A 23775-nucleotide genomic window follows, 5' to 3' on the forward strand; every position below is an offset into this window, starting at 1 on the left:
ATAATTTTATCATTTCTTTAATAAATTTTTCTGAATTTTATTATAATGTGAAAAATGAAATATTTGACTTCTAACATGAATTGGTAAAGTTTTATCGACGTTTTCCTACAAAAGGGATGTGTAAGTAAAAATGTGAGTGATGATTAGTTTTGGGATCCTATAAAATAAGCCAAATAGGATTACGGTTGGTGAGGGTTACGAGGCAATTTCTCATGACACCAGAGAAATACGTTAATTTAGATTTCTGAATAATACGGGTAAAATGCCACTTCAATTTCAAAACTTTCTTATTTTTATATTAAACAGCTGGGGATCTATTTTTATTTTTTTTATTTTTTTTTGTTGTTTTCGTTAAATTTAGTTCAAATCATTTGCCTGTCATTTCCATCAATTTCACTCCTATTTAGTTTGGTATTTAGTTAAATAAAAAGGGAGTCTACAATAATATCTGTATTGGGAACAAGGCTTGGCTTGAGCAGGACACAAACCCCCTAACGACTGTTTGCTAGCGGAATAAAAGGCTCCCGCAGTCCTACCTCTTTCCAAGTTCCACGATGCTATCTTAAGATTTAAAAATATGCATCAGCAACGAATTATTAGTCGTGTACATTACAAAAATGCAGCCAAAGTAACGGCAAATCTAAGCAGATTGATGGCAAACATTGGAGGTCCTCTGCCGAAAAAGAGGAAGTTATTAATGGAGGCATGCAATAGCATTCTCCTCTACGGATGCGAAGTTTGGGGTATGTCACTCCAGACACGACAAAGAGCCAATAAACTTCTCTCAGTTCAGCGTACGGCAGCATTAAGAGTAGCTTCTGCGTATCGCACTGTGTCGGCTCCGGCCATACAGGTTATATCTGGAATGATCCCGATAGATCTCCAAGTGGAGGAACGCATGGAAATATATGCCCTAAAACAAAGGGCAGAAGCCGATCGAACTCAAGAAAATTTGATCAAAATGGGGACGATGCGAAAATGGCAAAATAGGTGGGATACCGAAAACCGCGGAAGATGGACTGCAAAAGTAATCCCTGATGTACAGACATGGTACACACGTAAACACGGTGATGTAAACTATTATCTGACACAGATGCTCTCGGGACACGGTAATTTCAGGAGATATCTGCACAAGATGAAAAACTGCAACTCTCCAAATTGCATATATGAAGAAGAAGAATACGTCGATGATGTGGAACATACGTTCTTCCACTGTAAACGCTGGAGAATAGAACGCGATGCGGTTAATCGACAAGTGGGTCAAATCTCACCCGAAACTATAGTGCACAAAATGATCTCTGATGAGCAGTATTGGCTGACTATAGCTCGCTACTGTGAAGATGTACTGAGGAAAAAGAAAATTGACTTGGATTCATAATCAAAAAAAAAAAGAAGGTGTTTTGACAAGATGGCGATGACGAAATGGTCCCTAGAGGGAGCCACCTCGAAGTAATGCGGAACGCGGTTCCGAGGTGGACATTACTCCCAAGACGAGGATGGGTTTTAGTCGGTATACTCAATTATGAGGGAGCCCGACATATCCGCAAGGAATGCAAGAATGCATTTCCCATCCGATTAAAAAAAAATATTATTAGTATTATTCTTATTATTATTATTATTATTATTATTATTATTATTATTATTATTATTATTATTATTATTATTATTATTATTATTATTATTATTATTATTATTATTATTATTATTATTATTATTATTATTATTATTATTATTATTATTATTATTATTATTATTATTATTATTATTATTATTATTATTATTATTATTATTATTATTATTACTATTATTATTATTATTATTATTATTATTATTATTATTATTATTATTATTATTATTATTATTATTATTATTATTATTATTATTATTATTATTACTATTATTATTATTATTATTATTATCATTATTATTATCATTATTATTATTATTATCATTATTATTATTATTATTATTATTATTATTATTATTATTATTATTATTATTATTATTATTATTATTATTATTATTATTATTATTATTATTATTATTATTATTATTATTATTATTATTATTATTATTATTATTATTATTATTATTATTATTATTATTATTATTATTATTATTATTATTATTATTATTATTATTATTATTATTATTATTATTATTATTATTATTATTATTATTATTATTATTATTATTATTATTATTATTATTATTATTATTATTATTATTATTATTATTATTATTATTATTATTATTATTATTATTATTATTATTATTATTATTATTATTATTATTATTATTATTATTATTATTATTATTATTATTATTATTATTATTATTATTATTATTATTATTATTATTATTATTATTATTATTATTATTATTATTATTATTATTATTATTATTATTATTATTATTATTATTATTATTATTATTATTATTATTATTATTATTATTATTATTATTATTATTATTATTATTATTATTATTATTATTATTATTATTATTATTATTATTATTATTATTATTATTATTATTATTATTATTATTATTATTATTATTATTATTATTATTATTATTATTATTATTATTATTATTATTATTATTATTATTATTATTATTATTATTATTATTATTATTATTATTATTATTATTATTATTATTATTATTATTATTATTATTATTATTATTATTATTATTATTATTATTATTATTATTATTATTATTATTATTATTATTATTATTATTATTATTATTATTATTATTATTATTATTATTATTATTATTATTATTATTATTATTATTATTATTATTATTATTATTATTATTATTATTATTATTATTATTATTATTATTATTATTATTATTATTATTATTATTATTATTATTATTATTATTATTATTATTATTATTATTATTATTATTATTATTATTATTATTATTATTATTATTATTATTATTATTATTATTATTATTATTATTATTATTATTATTATTATTATTATTATTATTATTATTATTATTATTATTATTATTATTATTATTATTATTATTATTATTATTATTATTATTATTATTATTATTATTATTATTATTATTATTATTATTATTATTATTATTATTATTATTATTATTATTATTATTATTATTATTATTATTATTATTATTATTATTATTATTATTATTATTATTATTATTATTATTATTATTATTATTATTATTATTATTATTATTATTATTATTATTATTATTATTATTATTATTATTATTATTATTATTATTATTATTATTATTATTATTATTATTATTATTATTATTATTATTATTATTATTATTATTATTATTATTATTATTATTATTATTATTATTATTATTATTATTATTATTATTATTATTATTATTATTATTATTATTATTATTATTATTATTATTATTATTATTATTATTATTATTATTATTATTATTATTATTATTATTATTATTATTATTATTATTATTATTATTATTATTATTATTATTATTATTATTATTATTATTATTATTATTATTATTATTATTATTATTATTATTATTATTATTATTATTATTATTATTATTATTATTATTATTATTATTATTATTATTATTATTATTATTATTATTATTATTATTATTATTATTATTATTATTATTATTATTATTATTATTATTATTATTATTATTATTATTATTATTATTATTATTATTATTATTATTATTATTATTATTATTATTATTATTATTATTATTATTATTATTATTATTATTATTATTATTATTATTATTATTATTATTATTATTATTATTATTATTATTATTATTATTATTATTATTATTATTATTATTATTATTATTATTATTATTATTATTATTATTATTATTATTATTATTATTATTATTATTATTATTATTATTATTATTATTATTATTATTATTATTATTATTATTATTATTATTATTATTATTATTATTATTATTATTATTATTATTATTATTATTATTATTATTATTATTATTATTATTATTATTATTATTATTATTATTATTATTATTATTATTATATTATTATTATTATTATTATTATTATTATTATTATTATTATTATTATTATTATTATTATTATTATTATTATTATTATTATTATTATTATTATTATTATTATTATTATTATTATTATTATTATTATTATTATTATTATTATTATTATTATTATTATTATTATTATTATTATTATTATTATTATTATTATTATTATTATTATTATTATTATTATTATTATTATTATTATTATTATTATTATTATTATTATTATTATTATTATTATTATTATTATTATTATTATTATTATTATTATTATTATTATTATTATTATTATTATTATTATTATTATTATTATTATTATTATTATTATTATTATTATTATTATTATTATTATTATTATTATTATTATTATATTATTATTATTATTATTATTATTATTATTATTATTATTATTATTATTATTATTATTATTATTATTATTATTATTATTATTATTATTATTATTATTATTATTATTATTATTATTATTATTATTATTATTATTATTATTATTATTATTATTATTATTATTATTATTATTATTATTATTATTATTATTATTATTATTATTATTATTATTATTATTATTATTATTATTATTATTATTATTATTATTATTATTATTATTATTATTATTATTATTATTATTATTATTATTATTATTATTATTATTATTATTATTATTATTATTATTATTATTATTATTATTATTATTATTATTATTATTATTATTATTATTATTATTATTATTATTATTATTATTATTATTATTATTATTATTATTATTATTATTATTATTATTATTATTATTATTATTATTATTATTATTATTATTATTATTATTATTATTATTATTATTATTATTATTATTATTATTATTATTATTATTATTATTATTATTATTATTATTATTATTATTATTATTATTATTATTATTATTATTATTATTATTATTATTATTATTATTATTATTATTATTATTATTATTATTATTATTATTATTATTATTATTATTATTATTATTATTATTATTATTATTATTATTATTATTATTATTATTATTATTATTATTATTATTATTATTATTATTATTATTATTATTATTATTATTATTATTATTATTATTATTATTATTATTATTATTATTATTATTATTATTATTATTATTATTATTATTATTATTATTATTATTATTATTATTATTATTATTATTATTATTATTATTATTATTATTATTATTATTATTATTATTATTATTATTATTATTATTATTATTATTATTATTATTATTATTATTATTATTATTATTATTATTATTATTATTATTATTATTTATTATTATTATTATTATTATTATATTATTATTATTATATTATTATATTATTATTATTATTATTATTATTATTATTATTATGTATATTATTATTATTATTATTATTATTATTATTATTATTATTATTATTATTATTATTATTATTATTATTATTATTATTATTATTATTATTATTATTATTATTATTATTATTATATTATTATTATTATTATTATTATTATTATTATTATTTATTATTATTATTATTATTATTATTATTATTATTATATTATTATTATTATTATTATTATTATTATTATTATTATTATTATTATTATTATTATTATTATTATTATTATTATTATTATTATTATTATTATTATTATTATTATTATTATTATTATTATTATTATTATTATTATTATTATTATTATTATTATTTTATTATTATTATTATTATTATTATTATTATTATTATTATTATTATTATTATTATTAATTATTATTATTATTATTATTATTATTATTATTATTATTATTATTATTATTATTATTATTATTATTATTATTATTATTATTATTATTATTATTATTATTATTATTATTATTATTATTATTATTATTATTATTATTATTATTATTATTATTATTATTATTATTATTATTATTATTATTATTATTATTATTATTATTATTATTATTATTATTATTATTATTATTATTATTATTATTATTATTATTATTATTATTATTATTATTATTATTATTATTATTATTATTATTATTATTTTATTATTATTATTATTATTATTATTATTATTATTATTATTATTATTATTATTATTATTATTATTATTATTATTATTATTATTATTATTATTATTATTATTATTATTATTATTATTATTATTATTATTATTATTATTATTATTATTATTATTATTATTATTATTATTATTATTATTATTATTATTATTATTATTATTATTATTATTATTATTATTATTATTATTATTATTTTATTATTATTATTATTATTATTATTATTATTATTATTATTATTATTATTATTATTATTATTATTATTATTATTATTATTATTATTATTATTATTATTATTATTATTATTATTATTATTATTATTATTATTATTATTATTATTATTATTATTATTATTATTATTATTATTATTATTATTATTATTATTATTATTATTATTATTATTATTATTATTATTATTATTATTATTATTATTATTATTATTATTATTATTATTATTATTATTATTATTATTATTATTATTATTATTATTATTATTATTATTATTATTATTATTATTATTATTATTATTATTATTATTATTATTATTATTATTATTATTATTATTATTATTATTATTATTATTATTATTATTATTATTATTATTATTATTATTATTGTTTAAAGCTGGGGTTATGGGGGGATTGGTGACGGCAACTGTTATTAGAGAGAGAGAGAGTAGTGGACACCAATTCCTGGAGTAGAGTGTGTGGACTGTATAACAGATTGTGGAGGAGGCACTAGGAGAATTGTGGTAGATCAGTATGTGGTATAAATTCTCAGTGGATGAGAAAATATACCATCAAGATTAGCAACGCAGAGATAGGGAAAGATTTGGAAATAAAAAGACAGGAGTTACAATTTTGTAGTGTGATTGGTTTATTTGGGGGTATGCTCACCGTTCGAGATATAGAGAAGCATAGACCGAATTCAACTTATTTAACAAGCCAAGAAACTTTTAGATAGAAAGTAACAATTCACAATAATAAATTCGATTAGGAATATCGATTAATCTTAAATTACAACTTCATGGATTTTTCATTAACAATAGTTCATAATAGTTGAGTTCAGATACAAAAATTCAATAATTCATAATAATTCAGTACAGATGCAAATTCGATTAAATAGGAAATTCGATAGATAAATATAAGTCTAAACATTGGTTTAGACATGCTCCCGTCTCCGTAGATGCTCACTTCGGGGACGAGCATAGAACGGAAGCCAAAGCACGAATGGCTTCAGAGATAACCTTTTGGTTTGGACGCTGTTGGTTGTTGGTGATGTCATCATTATTATTTGTCTCGTTGCCTTGACGTTTTTTAACTTGTCCTTTGTTGGTGTTGTTGTTAAATTTAGTGTAATTTGGGTGTAGCAAGGTGTTGTGGGGTCTTCCGCATTTTCGACACATATTTTTAGATCTACAATCTCTAAATCGGTGACTTCTCGCCTGACAGTTTACACAATACACTTCTCGTAGGACCCAAATATTTCGCTGTTTCGGAGACATTCTCAAAAATTTAGGGCAAACCTTAAGTGCATGAAATTTGTTACACAGCTTGCACTTGTAGACGTTGGGAGTTCGCTTTTGATGAGATATGGATGATCTGGAATGTATGAGTTTTTATTAATGAGTGTAATGGATACTAGGGTTAGTAAGTTATTAATGTTTCAAAAAACTTTAGTGTGTTTCAGCTTCATCGGAAGTGTTAGAGAAAGGCAAGTAACATAATTTTGCTATGGGACGAGTCAAAGTTCCGGTTTCTGTTCGAACATCTGCGACTCGTACTTTAGTGTCGGAACCACAATACGTTTTTACAATTCGGCCCAAGAGCCATTCATATGGAGGGAGCAAATCATCGATTACAACGACAAGATCGTTTACTTTTAAGTTAGGGGCGGGAGATTTCCATTTATAACGTTTGTGCATGTTTAAGTACTCTTCTTTCCATCTTAGAGCAAATTGATGATGAAGAGTTTTCAGTTTAGTCCATTTATTTATCAAAGATAATTTGGGAGAAATGGGTTCTGGGAGAGCAAGTAGTGGAGAACCTCTCAAAAAATGTCCTGGTGTTAAAGCTGTAAGATCAGATGGGTCTTCTGACATAGCCGAAATAGGACGAGAGTTCAAAACTCCTTCTATTCGAGAAAGAAGAGTTGAGAATTGCTCAAATGTAAATCTATGTGCGCCGGCGAGTTTCTTAAAATGAGTTTTGAAACTTTTGACTGCCGCTTCCCACAGACCTCCCATATGAGGAGCATGGGGTGGTATAAATTTCCACTCGAATCCGTGAATAGAATACTTCTGAGATATTGAGGTGGAGGTAGTTTTAATAAACTGAGAAAACTCTCTAAGAAGTGTTCTACTAGCTCCTAGGAAATTGCGACCATTATCGGAGTATATCCTGGATGGGAGCCCTCGCCTCCCCACAAAACGAGCTAATGCAGCCTCAAATGCTGCTGAGGATAACTCTGTGCATGCTTCTAGATGTATTGCTTTCGTGGTAAAGCATACGAACACACACACGTAGCCTTTTATAATGGGGGCTTTCCTCAAAGAGGAACTTTTAAGTTCAAATGGTCCAGCGAAATCAATTCCAGTGATATGGAATGCAGGTGAGAATGTGGACCGTTCAGATGGTAAGGGAGCCATGATTTGAGAACTGGGCTTGTGTTTATATATAATGCACGTTTTGCATCTGCGTATAACTCCTTTTACTCTAGATTTCAATCGGGGAATGTAGTACTCAGTTTGTACAAACCGACACATTTGATTACATTCTCCATGGGCTAGAAAAGTATGTAAATGAGACAAGTAAAGGGTGCAAAAATGCGAATTTCCAGGAAGAATTATTGGAAATCTATCCTTATAGGGAAGTGACGAATTTGATAAACGACCGTTTGCTCTAATGACTTGGTCTGAGTCCAAAAAAGGGTTCAAAGTTAGCAATGTGCTTTTGTGAGGTAAGGGCTTTGAATCACGTAAAGCTTGATACTCAATATTATAATATTTTTGTTGAGTTAGGGATATGATACGGGTTTTTGTTAATTGTATCTCTCTTTGAGAGATTTCAATAGTATGAGTTATGTTGTTATTCGAATAAGGGCGAATGTTGTGGAAAAAACGAAATACGTATGACAAAACACGCAAAGCCCTCGAATATGAGGAAAATCGAGAAATAATTTCAGTTTCTTCAACACTGACTTGATGAGAAGTCACTTTAGATTGTGTTTGCAAGTTTGGAATTACGGGATTTTTCGTTGGCCAAGTGGATTCGGGATTTGTAAGCCACGAAGGGCCATTCCACCAAAGGAAATTTGCTGCTAGATCTCTGGGACTAGATCCTCGGGTGCCAATATCGGCAGGATTATGATGCGTAGCAACATATCTCCATTTGGCATTTGGTACAAGTTCGTGTATCTGGGCTGTTCGGTTGGCTACATAGGTCTCCCAAGAGTACGGAGGTTTCGATAGCCATCCGAGAACAATTGATGCATCGGACCATAGTGTTATTGACGCAATTTGATTCCCGAATATTTGTGAAACGTATTTTACTAAATGGGACAATAAAAGCGCACCATTTAGTTCTAATTTGGGCAAAGATACTGGTTTGAGTGGAGCTACTTTACTTTTCGCCATAAACAAATTCGAGAAAACCGTTGAAGTGGAGGTTTGCAATCTGAGGTAGACACAAGCACAGTAAGCTCCTTTAGAGGCATCGCAAAATCCATGTATTTGGATTTCATCTGTGGGCATATACTGAATCCACCGAGGTATCTCTATTACATCCATTTGGGACAAGTCATCTAATACATTATTCCAATTGCGAAGGGAATCTGGAGATATTTCATCATCCCAACCAGATTTCTCCATCCAGAGATGCTGCATAAGCATCTTGGCTCTTATTATTACAGGAGTTACCCATCCTGCTGGGTCAAAGAGTTGAGCTACTTGGGAAAGTACTTGACGCTTTGTAGTGGATGTATGATTTTGAGCAGAAATTGTGGAATATGAGAATTTATCGCTAAGAGCATTCCATTTAATTCCAAGTGTCTTCGTTGAACTTGATTCAGAGAAACGCAATAAGTCCAAATCATACATGTCTTCGGGAAGTAGATCTTTCAGCAATTCGGGATCATTTGCTGTGATCTTCTTTAAGGGGAAACCTGCTGAATTGAGTACGGTGACTAAAGACTTGCGAGATGCAATTGTTTCTTCAATAGAGAATCCACCAAACAAAATGTCATCAACATAGGTTTCTCGTCTTAAAATTTTTGCGACTTCAGGGAATTGAGTTTCTGAATCAGAAGCAAGTTGTAACATAGTGCGTATTGCAAGGAAGGGGGCACAGTTGATACCAAATGTAACTGTATTTAATTGGTAGTCCTGAACTGGGCCTTTAGGATCCTTTTGGAATAGAATCCTTTGATAAGCTCTATCTTCGGGATGTATCTTTATTTGTCGATACATTTTTTGAATGTCTCCACTGTATACATATTTGTATTTTCTCCAATTGAGAATAGTGGAGATCAAATCATTCTGTAGTGTGGGACCAGTGTAGAGCACATCATTAAGTGAAAATCCCGATTTCGATTTGCGGGATGCGTTGAAGACTATTCGCACTTTAGTGGATTTATGTTCCGGACGAACTACCGCATGATGAGGGAGGTAAAATGAATAAAATTTACCTTGCGCACATATTTCTTGAGAGGAAGTTTCTCCCATATGATTTAAAGTGATGTACTCTTGAAGTACAGAGTTATATTGATCCTGGAGATCGGGATCTTTTAACAATGTCCTTTCCATTCTTGTATACTGTCCAAGAGCAGTGAATCTGGACGAACCAAGAGAAATGGTTTCAGGAAACTCTTTTCTGAAGGGAAGCCTTACAACATAACGACCATCATCGTCACGGGTTGTTGTTGTGGCATACAAATTTTCACAAAATTTCTCGGATTCTGAGAATTCAGGGACTGACGGGACTTCTTCAATTTCCCAGAATTTTTTAAGTACATCACTGAGTGTATCAGATTCAAGAGCGTAAACTTTCGTCGTGAATGAGAGAACTGATTCTGTTGGCATAGGACCACTGAGCACCCATCCAAATATAGTATTGTAGGCAGAAGCGCAACCATATATATCCTTTTTAATACCATCAATATTGATGAAACGCTCAGAGTCATTGCCAAGTATGAGATCAATATGAGATGAGATATTAAAATTAGGGTCAGCTAAATCGAGTTTCAAAAGCTCGGGACACTTCGGAATGTCAAACGAGACAGCCGGTAGCTTTCTTGTAACCTTTGGAAGGATAATAGCATTAATCGAAAATCTGATATTGTGCCTTTGAGAATAGAGGACTAAATCGCATTCCTTGTCGGCAAACTGGGTTATTCCTCCAATTCCACCGATTTCATAACGAGATTTCCGGAATGGGATATTCAAAAGGGTTCTGATTTTTTCAGACAAAAAAGTTCTTTGGGAGCCTGGATCAATTAAGGCTCTTATTGTGAAAAGTTCGCCTTTGTGTTCTATTTGGACTAAGGCAGTCCTGAGCAAAATAGTCTCATTATTTTGGGAGAAATTTGCATCTACTCGAGTATAAGCCTGTTTAGAAGTTGAGGGTGTAGAATGCTGAGAATTATGTTGAGCTACATTTCGTTCAGTTGTTTCAGATGTGTTTGAATTCTGAGATTGGCTGTTTGAATTTTGCTTGCGCTCTAAATGTAAAAGACTATGATGAGACTTTTTACAAGTGAAACATAAACGTTTACTTTTGCAGTTTGTTTTCACATGAGAAGCAGAGAGGCAATTGATGCAGAGTTTCTTTTTAAATGCAAAATCAATTCGCTCTTGTGGCGAAAATTTTTGAAAATCTGGACAAATGCGAATGCTATGCTCTAAATTGCATAGTGAACAAGTAACATTTAGCTTTTCTTGAGAAGCGTACGATTGTATTTTGTTTGCATTTTGAGACAAATATTTTTGAGGCACATCATTGTGAACTTTCAATTTTCGGAAGCTTGATATCCGTTCAACCACTTCAAATCGATTGACTAAAAATTCGTCCATTTGGGACCAACTAGGTAGCTCGCGATGGGACTTAAGAGATTGTTCCCATTGGGATATCGTTTCCTCAGGAAGCTTTGTAGAGACTAAATAAATTAGCATGGGATCCCAGGATTCGATATTAACGTTCAGTGAAGCCAATGTGCTAAGACAGTCTTTCACTGTGGAATGTATCTTTTGTAAGGATTCACTACTTTCGATCGTGGCTACGGGAATATTAAATAATATTTTAAGTTGGTTATCAACCAAAACGCGCTTATTTTCGTAACGAGATTTTAAAGCATTCCAAGCTAAATTGAAATTCTCGTCACATAGAGCATACCGCTTTACAATGGCACCAGCACTACTTTTGGTTTTATTTCTTAAGTGATAAAGCTTTTGAGCAGGAGTAAGCTTTGGGTGGTTGACATATACGGCCGTGAACATGTCACGAAAGGATGGCCATTCTTCATAGCTGCCCTTAAAAACCTCTGTATCACTTTTATACACACTGCAGAGCTATTGTAATTGAGATTCTGAGGTTCAGAATTTCTTTCAGGCAAAAGAGTTAGACGAGAGGTTCCACGAGGGGCAGTGTTGATACCCATTCTTAAAATATCTAAAATTTGAGATCGAGTATCATAATATGCTTCAGAGCAAATATTGAGATTTACTTTCGCATTTTCCTTTAATTCTTTGGAAACAACTGACTCGGGAGATAGCATCAAATTTTCATACTCGTGCTGAACCTTTCGCCATCGATCGACTAAGTCATCCAGTTTGACTTCTAGTAACGAATCAGTTTGGTCTGCAATATCAGCATTTTCAAAGTATGAACAAAAATCAGTTAGCTGATTGCACATAAACGCAAACTTTTCAAAAATAGGTGATGGCTTAATGGTGTTCACATTTGAGGGGACATTTCCCGAACTGCTTTGATCAGTTGGGTTAAGCATTTTTGCGAAAAAATTCGTTGGAAAGGAGGGTTGAAAAGATTTTCGATAAATTGTAAGAGAATTTGAGATCTACTCTCACTTTAGGAAAAGGCGGAACAAATGATTGAATTAGAGTCACAAATTGTGAAGTGCAAACAAAATTTTCGTAATTAACGATTTTGGAATATAAAATCTGTTTATTATTATTATTATTATTATTATTATTATTATTATTATTATTATTATTATTATTATTATTATTATTATTATTATTATTATTATTATTATTATTATTATTATTATTATTATTATTATTATTATTATTATTATTATTATTATTATTATTATTATTATTATTATTATTATTATTATTATTATTATTATTATTATTATTATTATTATTATTATTATTATTATTATTATTATTATTATTATTATTATTATTATTATTATTATTATTATTATTATTATTATTATTATTATTATTATTATTATTATTATTATTATTATTATTATTATTATTATTATTATTATTATTATTATTATTATTATTATTATTATTATTATTATTATTATTATTATTATTATTATTATTATTATTATTATTATTATTATTATTATTATTATTATTATTATTATTATTATTATTATTATTATTATTATTATTATTATTATTATTATTATTATTATTATTATTATTATTATTATTATTATTATTATTATTATTATTATTATTATTATTATTATTATTATTATTATTATTATTATTATTATTATTATTATTATTATTATTATTATTATTATTATTATTATTATTATTATTATTATTATTATTATTATTATTATTATTATTATTATTATTATTATTATTATTATTATTATTATTATTATTATTATTATTATTATTATTATTATTATTATTATTATTATTATTATTATTATTATTATTATTATTATTATTATTATTATTATTATTATTATTATTATTATTATTATTATTATTATTATTATTATTATTATTATTATTATTATTATTATTATTATTATTATTATTATTATTATTATTATTATTATTATTATTATTATTATTATTATTATTATTATTATTATTATTATTATTATTATTATTATTATTATTATTATTATTATTATTATTATTATTATTATTATTATTATTATTATTATTATTATTATTATTATTATTATTATTATTATTATTATTATTATTATTATTATTATTATTATTATTATTATTATTATTATTATTATTATTATTATTATTATTATTATTATTATTATTATTATTATTATTATTATTATTATTATTATTATTATTATTATTATTATTATTATTATTATTATTATTATTATTATTATTATTATTATTATTATTATTATTATTATTATTATTATTATTATTATTATTATTATTATTATTATTATTATTATTATTATTATTATTATTATTATTATTATTATTATTATTATTATTATTATTATTATTATTATTATTATTATTATTATTATTATTATTATTATTATTATTATTATTATTATTATTATTATTATTATTATTATTATTATTATTATTATTATTATTATTATTATTATTATTATTATTATTATTATTATTATTATTATTATTATTATTATTATTATTATTATTATTATTATTATTATTATTATTATTATTATTATTATTATTATTATTATTATTATTATTATTATTATTATTATTATTATTATTATTATTATTATTATTATTATTATTATTATTATTATTATTATTATTATTATTATTATTATTATTATTATTATTATTATTATTATTATTATTATTATTATTATTATTATTATTATTATTATTATTATTATTATTATTATTATTATTATTATTATTATTATTATTATTATTATTATTATTATTATTATTATTATTATTATTATTATTATTATTATTATTATTATTATTATTATTATTATTATTATTATTATTATTATTATTATTATTATTATTATTATTATTATTATTATTATTATTATTATTATTATTATTATTATTATTATTATTATTATTATTATTATTATTATTATTATTATTATTATTATTATTATTATTATTATTATTATTATTATTATTATTATTATTATTATTATTATTATTATTATTATTATTATTATTATTATTATTATTATTATTATTATTATTATTATTATTATTATTATTATTATTATTATTATTATTATTATTATTATTATTATTATTATTATTATTATTATTATTATTATTATTATTATTATTATTATTATTATTATTATTATTATTATTATTATTATTATTATTATTATTATTATTATTATTATTATTATTATTATTATTATTATTATTATTATTATTATTATTATTATTATTATTATTATTATTATTATTATTATTATTATTATTATTATTATTATTATTATTATTATTATTATTATTATTATTATTATTATTATTATTATTATTATTATTATTATTATTATTATTATTATTATTATTATTATTATTATTATTATTATTATTATTATTATTATTATTATTATTATTATTATTATTATTATTATTATTATTATTATTATTATTATTATTATTATTATTATTATTATTATTATTATTATTATTATTATTATTATTATTATTATTATTATTATTATTATTATTATTATTATTATTATTATTATTATTATTATTATTATTATTATTATTATTATTATTATTATTATTATTATTATTATTATTATTATTATTATTATTATTATTATTATTATTATTATTATTATTATTATTATTATTATTATTATTATTATTATTATTATTATTATTATTATTATTATTATTATTATTATTATTATTATTATTATTATTATTATTATTATTATTATTATTATTATTATTATTATTATTATTATTATTATTATTATTATTATTATTATTATTATTATTATTATTATTATTATTATTATTATTATTATTATTATTATTATTATTATTATTATTATTATTATTATTATTATTATTATTATTATTATTATTATTATTATTATTATTATTATTATTATTATTATTATTATTATTATTATTATTATTATTATTATTATTATTATTATTATTATTATTATTATTATTATTATTATTATTATTATTATTATTATTATTATTATTATTATTATTATTATTATTATTATTATTATTATTATTATTATTATTATTATTATTATTATTATTATTATTATTATTATTATTATTATTATTATTATTATTATTATTATTATTATTATTATTATTATTATTATTATTATTATTATTATTATTATTATTATTATTATTATTATTATTATTATTATTATTATTATTATTATTATTATTATTATTATTATTATTATTATTATTATTATTATTATTATTATTATTATTATTATTATTATTATTATTATTATTATTATTATTATTATTATTATTATTATTATTATTATTATTATTATTATTATTATTATTATTATTATTATTATTATTATTATTATTATTATTATTATTGTTTAAAGCTGGGGTTATGGGGGGATTGGTGACGGCAACTGTTATTAGAGAGAGAGAGAGTAGTGGACACCAATTCCTGGAGTAGAGTGTGTGGACTGTATAACAGATTGTGGAGGAGGCACTAGGAGAATTGTGGTAGATCAGTATGTGGTATAAATTCTCAGTGGATGAGAAAATATACCATCAAGATTAGCAACGCAGAGATAGGGAAAGATTTGGAAATAAAAAGACAGGAGTTACAATTTTGTAGTGTGATTGGTTTATTTGGGGGTATGCTCACCGTTCGAGATATAGAGAAGCATAGACCGAATTCAACTTATTTAACAAGCCAAGAAACTTTTAGATAGAAAGTAACAATTCACAATAATAAATTCGATTAGGAATATCGATTAATCTTAAATTACAACTTCATTGATTTTTCATTAACAATAGTTCATAATAGTTGAGTTCAGATACAAAAATTCAATAATTCATAATAATTCAGTACAGATGCAAATTCGATTAAATAGGAAATTCGATAGATAAATATAAGTCTAAACATTGGTTTAGACATGCTCCCGTCTCCGTAGATGCTCACTTCGGGGACGAGCATAGAACGGAAGCCAAAGCACGAATGGCTTCAGAGATAACCTTTTGGTTTGGACGCTGTTGGTTGTTGGTGATGTCATCATTATTATTTGTCTCGTTGCCTTGACGTTTTTTAACTTGTCCTTTGTTGGTGTTGTTGTTAAATTTAGTGTAATTTGGGTGTAGCAAGGTGTTGTGGGGTCTTCCGCATTTTCGACACATATTTTTAGATCTACAATCTCTAAATCGGTGACTTCTCGCCTGACAGTTTACACAATACACTTCTCGTAGGACCCAAATATTTCGCTGTTTCGGAGACATTCTCAAAAATTTAGGGCAAACCTTAAGTGCATGAAATTTGTTACACAGCTTGCACTTGTAGACGTTGGGAGTTCGCTTTTGATGAGATATGGATGATCTGGAATGTATGAGTTTTTATTAATGAGTGTAATGGATACTAGGGTTAGTAAGTTATTAATGTTTCAAAAAACTTTAGTGTGTTTCAGCTTCATCGGAAGTGTTAGAGAAAGGCAAGTAACATAATTTTGCTATGGGACGAGTCAAAGTTCCGGTTTCTGTTCGAACATCTGCGACTCGTACTTTAGTGTCGGAACCACAATACGTTTTTACAATTCGGCCCAAGAGCCATTCATATGGAGGGAGCAAATCATCGATTACAACGACAAGATCGTTTACTTTTAAGTTAGGGGCGGGAGATTTCCATTTATAACGTTTGTGCATGTTTAAGTACTCTTCTTTCCATCTTAGAGCAAATTGATGATGAAGAGCTTTCAGTTTAGTCCATTTATTTATCAAAGATAATTTGGGAGAAATGGGTTCTGGGAGAGCAAGTAGTGGAGAACCTCTCAAAAAATGTCCTGGTGTTAAAGCTGTAAGATCAGATGGGTCTTCTGACATAGCCGAAATAGGACGAGAGTTCAAAACTCCTTCTATTCGAGAAAGAAGAGTTGAGAATTGCTCAAATGTAAATCTATGTGCGCCGGCGAGTTTCTTAAAATGAGTTTTGAAACTTTTGACTGCCGCTTCCCACAGACCTCCCATATGAGGAGCATGGGGTGGTATAAATTTCCACTCGAATCCGTGAATAGAATACTTCAGAGATATTGAGGTGGAGGTAGTTTTAATAAACTGAGAAAACTCTCTAAGAAGTGTTCTACTAGCTCCTAGGAAATTGCGACCATTATCGGAGTATATCCTGGATGGGAGCCCTCGCCTCCCCACAAAACGAGCTAATGCAGCCTCAAATGCTGCTGAGGATAACTCTGTGCATGCTTCTAGATGTATTGCTTTCGTGGTAAAGCATACGAACACACACACGTAGCCTTTTATAATGGGGGCTTTCCTCAAAGAGGAACTTTTAAGTTCAAATGGTCCAGCGAAATCAATTCCAGTGATATGGAATGCAGGTGAGAATGTGGACCGTTCAGATGGTAAGGGAGCCATGATTTGAGAACTGGGCTTGTGTTTATATATAATGCACGTTTTGCATCTGCGTATAACTCCTTTTACTCTAGATTTCAATCGGGGAATGTAGTACTCAGTTTGTACAAACCGACACATTTGATTACATTCTCCATGGGCTAGAAAAGTATGTAAATGAGACAAGTAAAGGGTGCAAAAATGCGAATTTCCAGGAAGAATTATTGGAAATCTATCCTTATAGGGAAGTGACGAATTTGATAAACGACCGTTTGCTCTAATGACTTGGTCTGAGTCCAAAAAAGGGTTCAAAGTTAGCAATGTGCTTTTGTGAGGTAAGGGCTTTGAATCACGTAAAGCTTGATACTCAATATTATAATATTTTTGTTGAGTTAGGGATATGATACGGGTTTTTGTTAATTGTATCTCTCTTTGAGAGATTTCAATAGTATGAGTTATGTTGTTATTCGAATAAGGGCGAATGTTGTGGAAAAAACGAAATACGTATGACAAAACACGCAAAGCCCTCGAATATGAGGAAAATCGAGAAATAATTTCAGTTTCTTCAACACTGACTTGATGAGAAGTCACTTTAGATTGTGTTTGCAAGTTTGGAATTACGGGATTTTTCGTTGGCCAAGTGGATTCGGGATTTGTAAGCCACGAAGGGCCATTCCACCAAAGGAAATTTGCTGCTAGATCTCTGGGACTAGATCCTCGGGTGCCAATATCGGCAGGATTATGATGCGTAGCAACATATCTCCATTTGGCATTTGGTACAAGTTCGTGTATCTGGGCTGTTCGGTTGGCTACATAGGTCTCCCAAGAGTACGGAGGTTTCGATAGCCATCCGAGAACAATTGATGCATCGGACCATAGTGTTATTGACGCAATTTGATTCCCGAATATTTGTGAAACGTATTTTACTAAATGGGACAATAAAAGCGCACCATTTAGTTCTAATTTGGGCAAAGATACTGGTTTGAGTGGAGCTACTTTACTTTTCGCCATAAACAAATTCGAGAAAACCGTTGAAGTGGAGGTTTGCAATCTGAGGTAGACACAAGCACAGTAAGCTCCTTTAGAGGCATCGCAAAATCCATGTATTTGGATTTCATCTGTGGGCATATACTGAATCCACCGAGGTATCTCTATTACATCCATTTGGGACAAGTCATCTAATACATTATTCCAATTGCGAAGGGAATCTGGAGATATTTCATCATCCCAACCAGATTTCTCCATCCAGAGATGCTGCATAAGCATCTTGGCTCTTATTATTACAGGAGTTACCCATCCTGCTGGGTCAAAGAGTTGAGCTACTTGGGAAAGTACTTGACGCTTTGTAGTGGATGTATGATTTTGAGCAGAAATTGTGGAATATGAGAATTTATCGCTAAGAGCATTCCATTTAATTCCAAGTGTCTTCGTTGAACTTGATTCAGAGAAACGCAATAAGTCCAAATCATACATGTCTTCGGGAAGTAGATCTTTCAGCAATTCGGGATCATTTGCTGTGATCTTCTTTAAGGGGAAACCTGCTGAATTGAGTACGGTGACTAAAGACTTGCGAGATGCAATTGTTTCTTCAATAGAGAATCCACCAAACAAAATGTCATCAACATAGGTTTCTCGTCTTAAAATTTTTGCGACTTCAGGGAATTGAGTTTCTGAATCAGAAGCAAGTTGTAACATAGTGCGTATTGCAAGGAAGGGGGCACAGTTGATACCAAATGTAACTGTATTTAATTGGTAGTCCTGAACTGGGCCTTTAGGATCCTTTTGGAATAGAATCCTTTGATAAGCTCTATCTTCGGGATGTATCTTTATTTGTCGATACATTTTTTGAATGTCTCCACTGTATACATATTTGTATTTTCTCCAATTGAGAATAGTGGAGATCAAATCATTCTGTAGTGTGGGACCAGTGTAGAGCACATCATTAAGTGAAAATCCCGATTTCGATTTGCGGGATGCGTTGAAGACTATTCGCACTTTAGTGGATTTATGTTCCGGACGAACTACCGCATGATGAGGGAGGTAAAATGAATAAAATTTACCTTGCGCACATATTTCTTGAGAGGAAGTTTCTCCCATATGATTTAAAGTGATGTACTCTTGAAGTACAGAGTTATATTGATCCTGGAGATCGGGATCTTTTAACAATGTCCTTTCCATTCTTGTATACTGTCCAAGAGCAGTGAATCTGGACGAACCAAGAGAAATGGTTTCAGGAAACTCTTTTCTGAAGGGAAGCCTTACAACATAACGACCATCATCGTCACGGGTTGTTGTTGTGGCATACAAATTTTCACAAAATTTCTCGGATTCTGAGAATTCAGGGACTGACGGGACTTCTTCAATTTCCCAGAATTTTTTAAGTACATCACTGAGTGTATCAGATTCAAGAGCGTAAACTTTCGTCGTGAATGAGAGAACTGATTCTGTTGGCATAGGACCACTGAGCACCCATCCAAATATAGTATTGTAGGCAGAAGCGCAACCATATATATCCTTTTTAATACCATCAATATTGATGAAACGCTCAGAGTCATTGCCAAGTATGAGATCAATATGAGATGAGATATTAAAATTAGGGTCAGCTAAATCGAGTTTCAAAAGCTCGGGACACTTCGGAATGTCAAACGAGACAGCCGGTAGCTTTCTTGTAACCTTTGGAAGGATAATAGCATTAATCGAAAATCTGATATTGTGCCTTTGAGAATAGAGGACTAAATCGCATTCCTTGTCGGCAAACTGGGTTATTCCTCCAATTCCACCGATTTCATAACGAGATTTCCGGAATGGGATATTCAAAAGGGTTCTGATTTTTTCAGACAAAAAAGTTCTTTGGGAGCCTGGATCAATTAAGGCTCTTATTGTGAAAAGTTCGCCTTTGTGTTCTATTTGGACTAAGGCAGTCCTGAGCAAAATAGTCTCATTATTTTGGGAGAAATTTGCATCTACTCGAGTATAAGCCTGTTTAGAAGTTGAGGGTGTAGAATGCTGAGAATTATGTTGAGCTACATTTCGTTCAGTTGTTTCAGATGTGTTTGAATTCTGAGATTGGCTGTTTGAATTTTGCTTGCGCTCTAAATGTAAAAGACTATGATGAGACTTTTTACAAGTGAAACATAAACGTTTACTTTTGCAGTTTGTTTTCACATGAGAAGCAGAGAGACAATTGATGCAGAGTTTCTTTTTAAATGCAAAATCAATTCGCTCTTGTGGCGAAAATTTTTGAAAATCTGGACAAATGCGAATGCTATGCTCTAAATTGCATAGTGAACAAGTAACATTTAGCTTTTCTTGAGAAGCGTACGATTGTATTTTGTTTGCATTTTGAGACAAATATTTTTGAGGCACATCATTGTGAACTTTCAATTTTCGGAAGCTTGATATCCGTTCAACCACTTCAAATCGATTGACTAAAAATTCGTCCATTTGGGACCAACTAGGTAGCTCGCGATGGGACTTAAGAGATTGTTCCCATTGGGATATCGTTTCCTCAGGAAGCTTTGTAGAGACTAAATAAATTAGCATGGGATCCCAGGATTCGATATTAACGTTCAGTGAAGCCAATGTGCTAAGACAGTCTTTCACTGTGGAATGTATCTTTTGTAAGGATTCACTACTTTCGATCGTGGCTACGGGAATATTAAATAATATTTTAAGTTGGTTATCAACCAAAACGCGCTTATTTTCGTAACGAGATTTTAAAGCATTCCAAGCTAAATTGAAATTCTCGTCACATAGAGCATACCGCTTTACAATGGCACCAGCACTACTTTTGGTTTTATTTCTTAAGTGATAAAGCTTTTGAGCAGGAGTAAGCTTTGGGTGGTTGACATATACGGCCGTGAACATGTCACGAAAGGATGGCCATTCTTCATAGCTGCCCTTAAAAACCTCTGTATCACTTTTATACACACTGCAGAGCTATTGTAATTGAGATTCTGAGGTTCAGAATTTCTTTCAGGCAAAAGAGTTAGACGAGAGGTTCCACGAGGGGCAGTGTTGATACCCATTCTTAAAATATCTAAAATTTGAGATCGAGTATCATAATATGCTTCAGAGCAAATATTGAGATTTACTTTCGCATTTTCCTTTAATTCTTTGGAAACAACTGACTCGGGAGATAGCATCAAATTTTCATACTCGTGCTGAACCTTTCGCCATCGATCGACTAAGTCATCCAGTTTGACTTCTAGTAACGAATCAGTTTGGTCTGCAATATCAGCATTTTCAAAGTATGAACAAAAATCAGTTAGCTGATTGCACATAAACGCAAACTTTTCAAAAATAGGTGATGGCTTAATGGTGTTCACATTTGAGGGGACATTTCCCGAACTGCTTTGATCAGTTGGGTTAAGCATTTTTGCGAAAAAATTCGTTGGAAAGGAGGGTTGAAAAGATTTTCGATAAATTGTAAGAGAATTTGAGATCTACTCTCACTTTAGGAAAAGGCGGAACAAATGATTGAATTAGAGTCACAAATTGTGAAGTGCAAACAAAATTTTCGTAATTAACGATTTTGGAATATAAAATCTGTTTATTTTTCCTTTAGATATTAAATAGTTAGCAGTGAAACAGTGGAACAAACTCGTGGGATTAGTGTAACTTGGCATAAAATATTTTATGGTTACAATTTTGCAATTATATGTAACAATTTCATAGAGATGAGGACATAAACAGAGAAAAGTTTTAAATTTTTGAGAATTTGATGTTTGAAACAAATCTTCTAGTTAAGTAAAATCTGAATTGAAATAGTAGATGAGTGAAACAAAATTTAGGATCGATTTGCTATATATCAGTTGAAATATATAGCTAAAGCTTGATGAAGAAGCTCCTGAGAAATCAAAAATCGACTTGCTATATACCAGTTGAAATATATAGCTCTGGGTTAATTGTAAATCCGCACTAGAAGACTTTTCGCTATATTTCCGTTAACAAAATATAGCTACAGGTTGTTTGTAAACCCGGA

At 24.4% G+C, this 23775-nt stretch overlaps 2 protein-coding genes across 2 annotated transcripts; both read right to left on the reverse strand.

The window, feature by feature from the left end:
* Positions 1-7907: 7907 nt before the first annotated feature.
* On the reverse strand, positions 7908-13231 carry LOC142224588 (uncharacterized). Its single transcript, XM_075294370.1, has 2 exons — positions 12711-13231; positions 7908-12639 (listed from the first exon to the last, which is right to left on the reverse strand). Exons 1-2 carry the CDS (start codon positions 13229-13231, stop codon positions 7908-7910), a joined length of 5253 nt encoding a protein of 1750 aa, XP_075150485.1.
* Positions 13232-17843: 4612 nt separating this feature from the next.
* On the reverse strand, positions 17844-23167 carry LOC142224589 (uncharacterized). The gene is made up of 2 exons (XM_075294371.1): positions 22647-23167; positions 17844-22575 (listed from the first exon to the last, which is right to left on the reverse strand). The coding sequence occupies exons 1-2, from the start codon at positions 23165-23167 to the stop codon at positions 17844-17846; spliced, it is 5253 nt and encodes a 1750-aa protein (XP_075150486.1).
* Positions 23168-23775: the final 608 nt, after the last annotated feature.

This window comes from Haematobia irritans, chromosome 2 (genome assembly GCF_050003625.1).
Source record: "Haematobia irritans isolate KBUSLIRL chromosome 2, ASM5000362v1, whole genome shotgun sequence".
In the NCBI taxonomy this organism is placed as follows: domain Eukaryota; kingdom Metazoa; phylum Arthropoda; class Insecta; order Diptera; family Muscidae; genus Haematobia; species Haematobia irritans.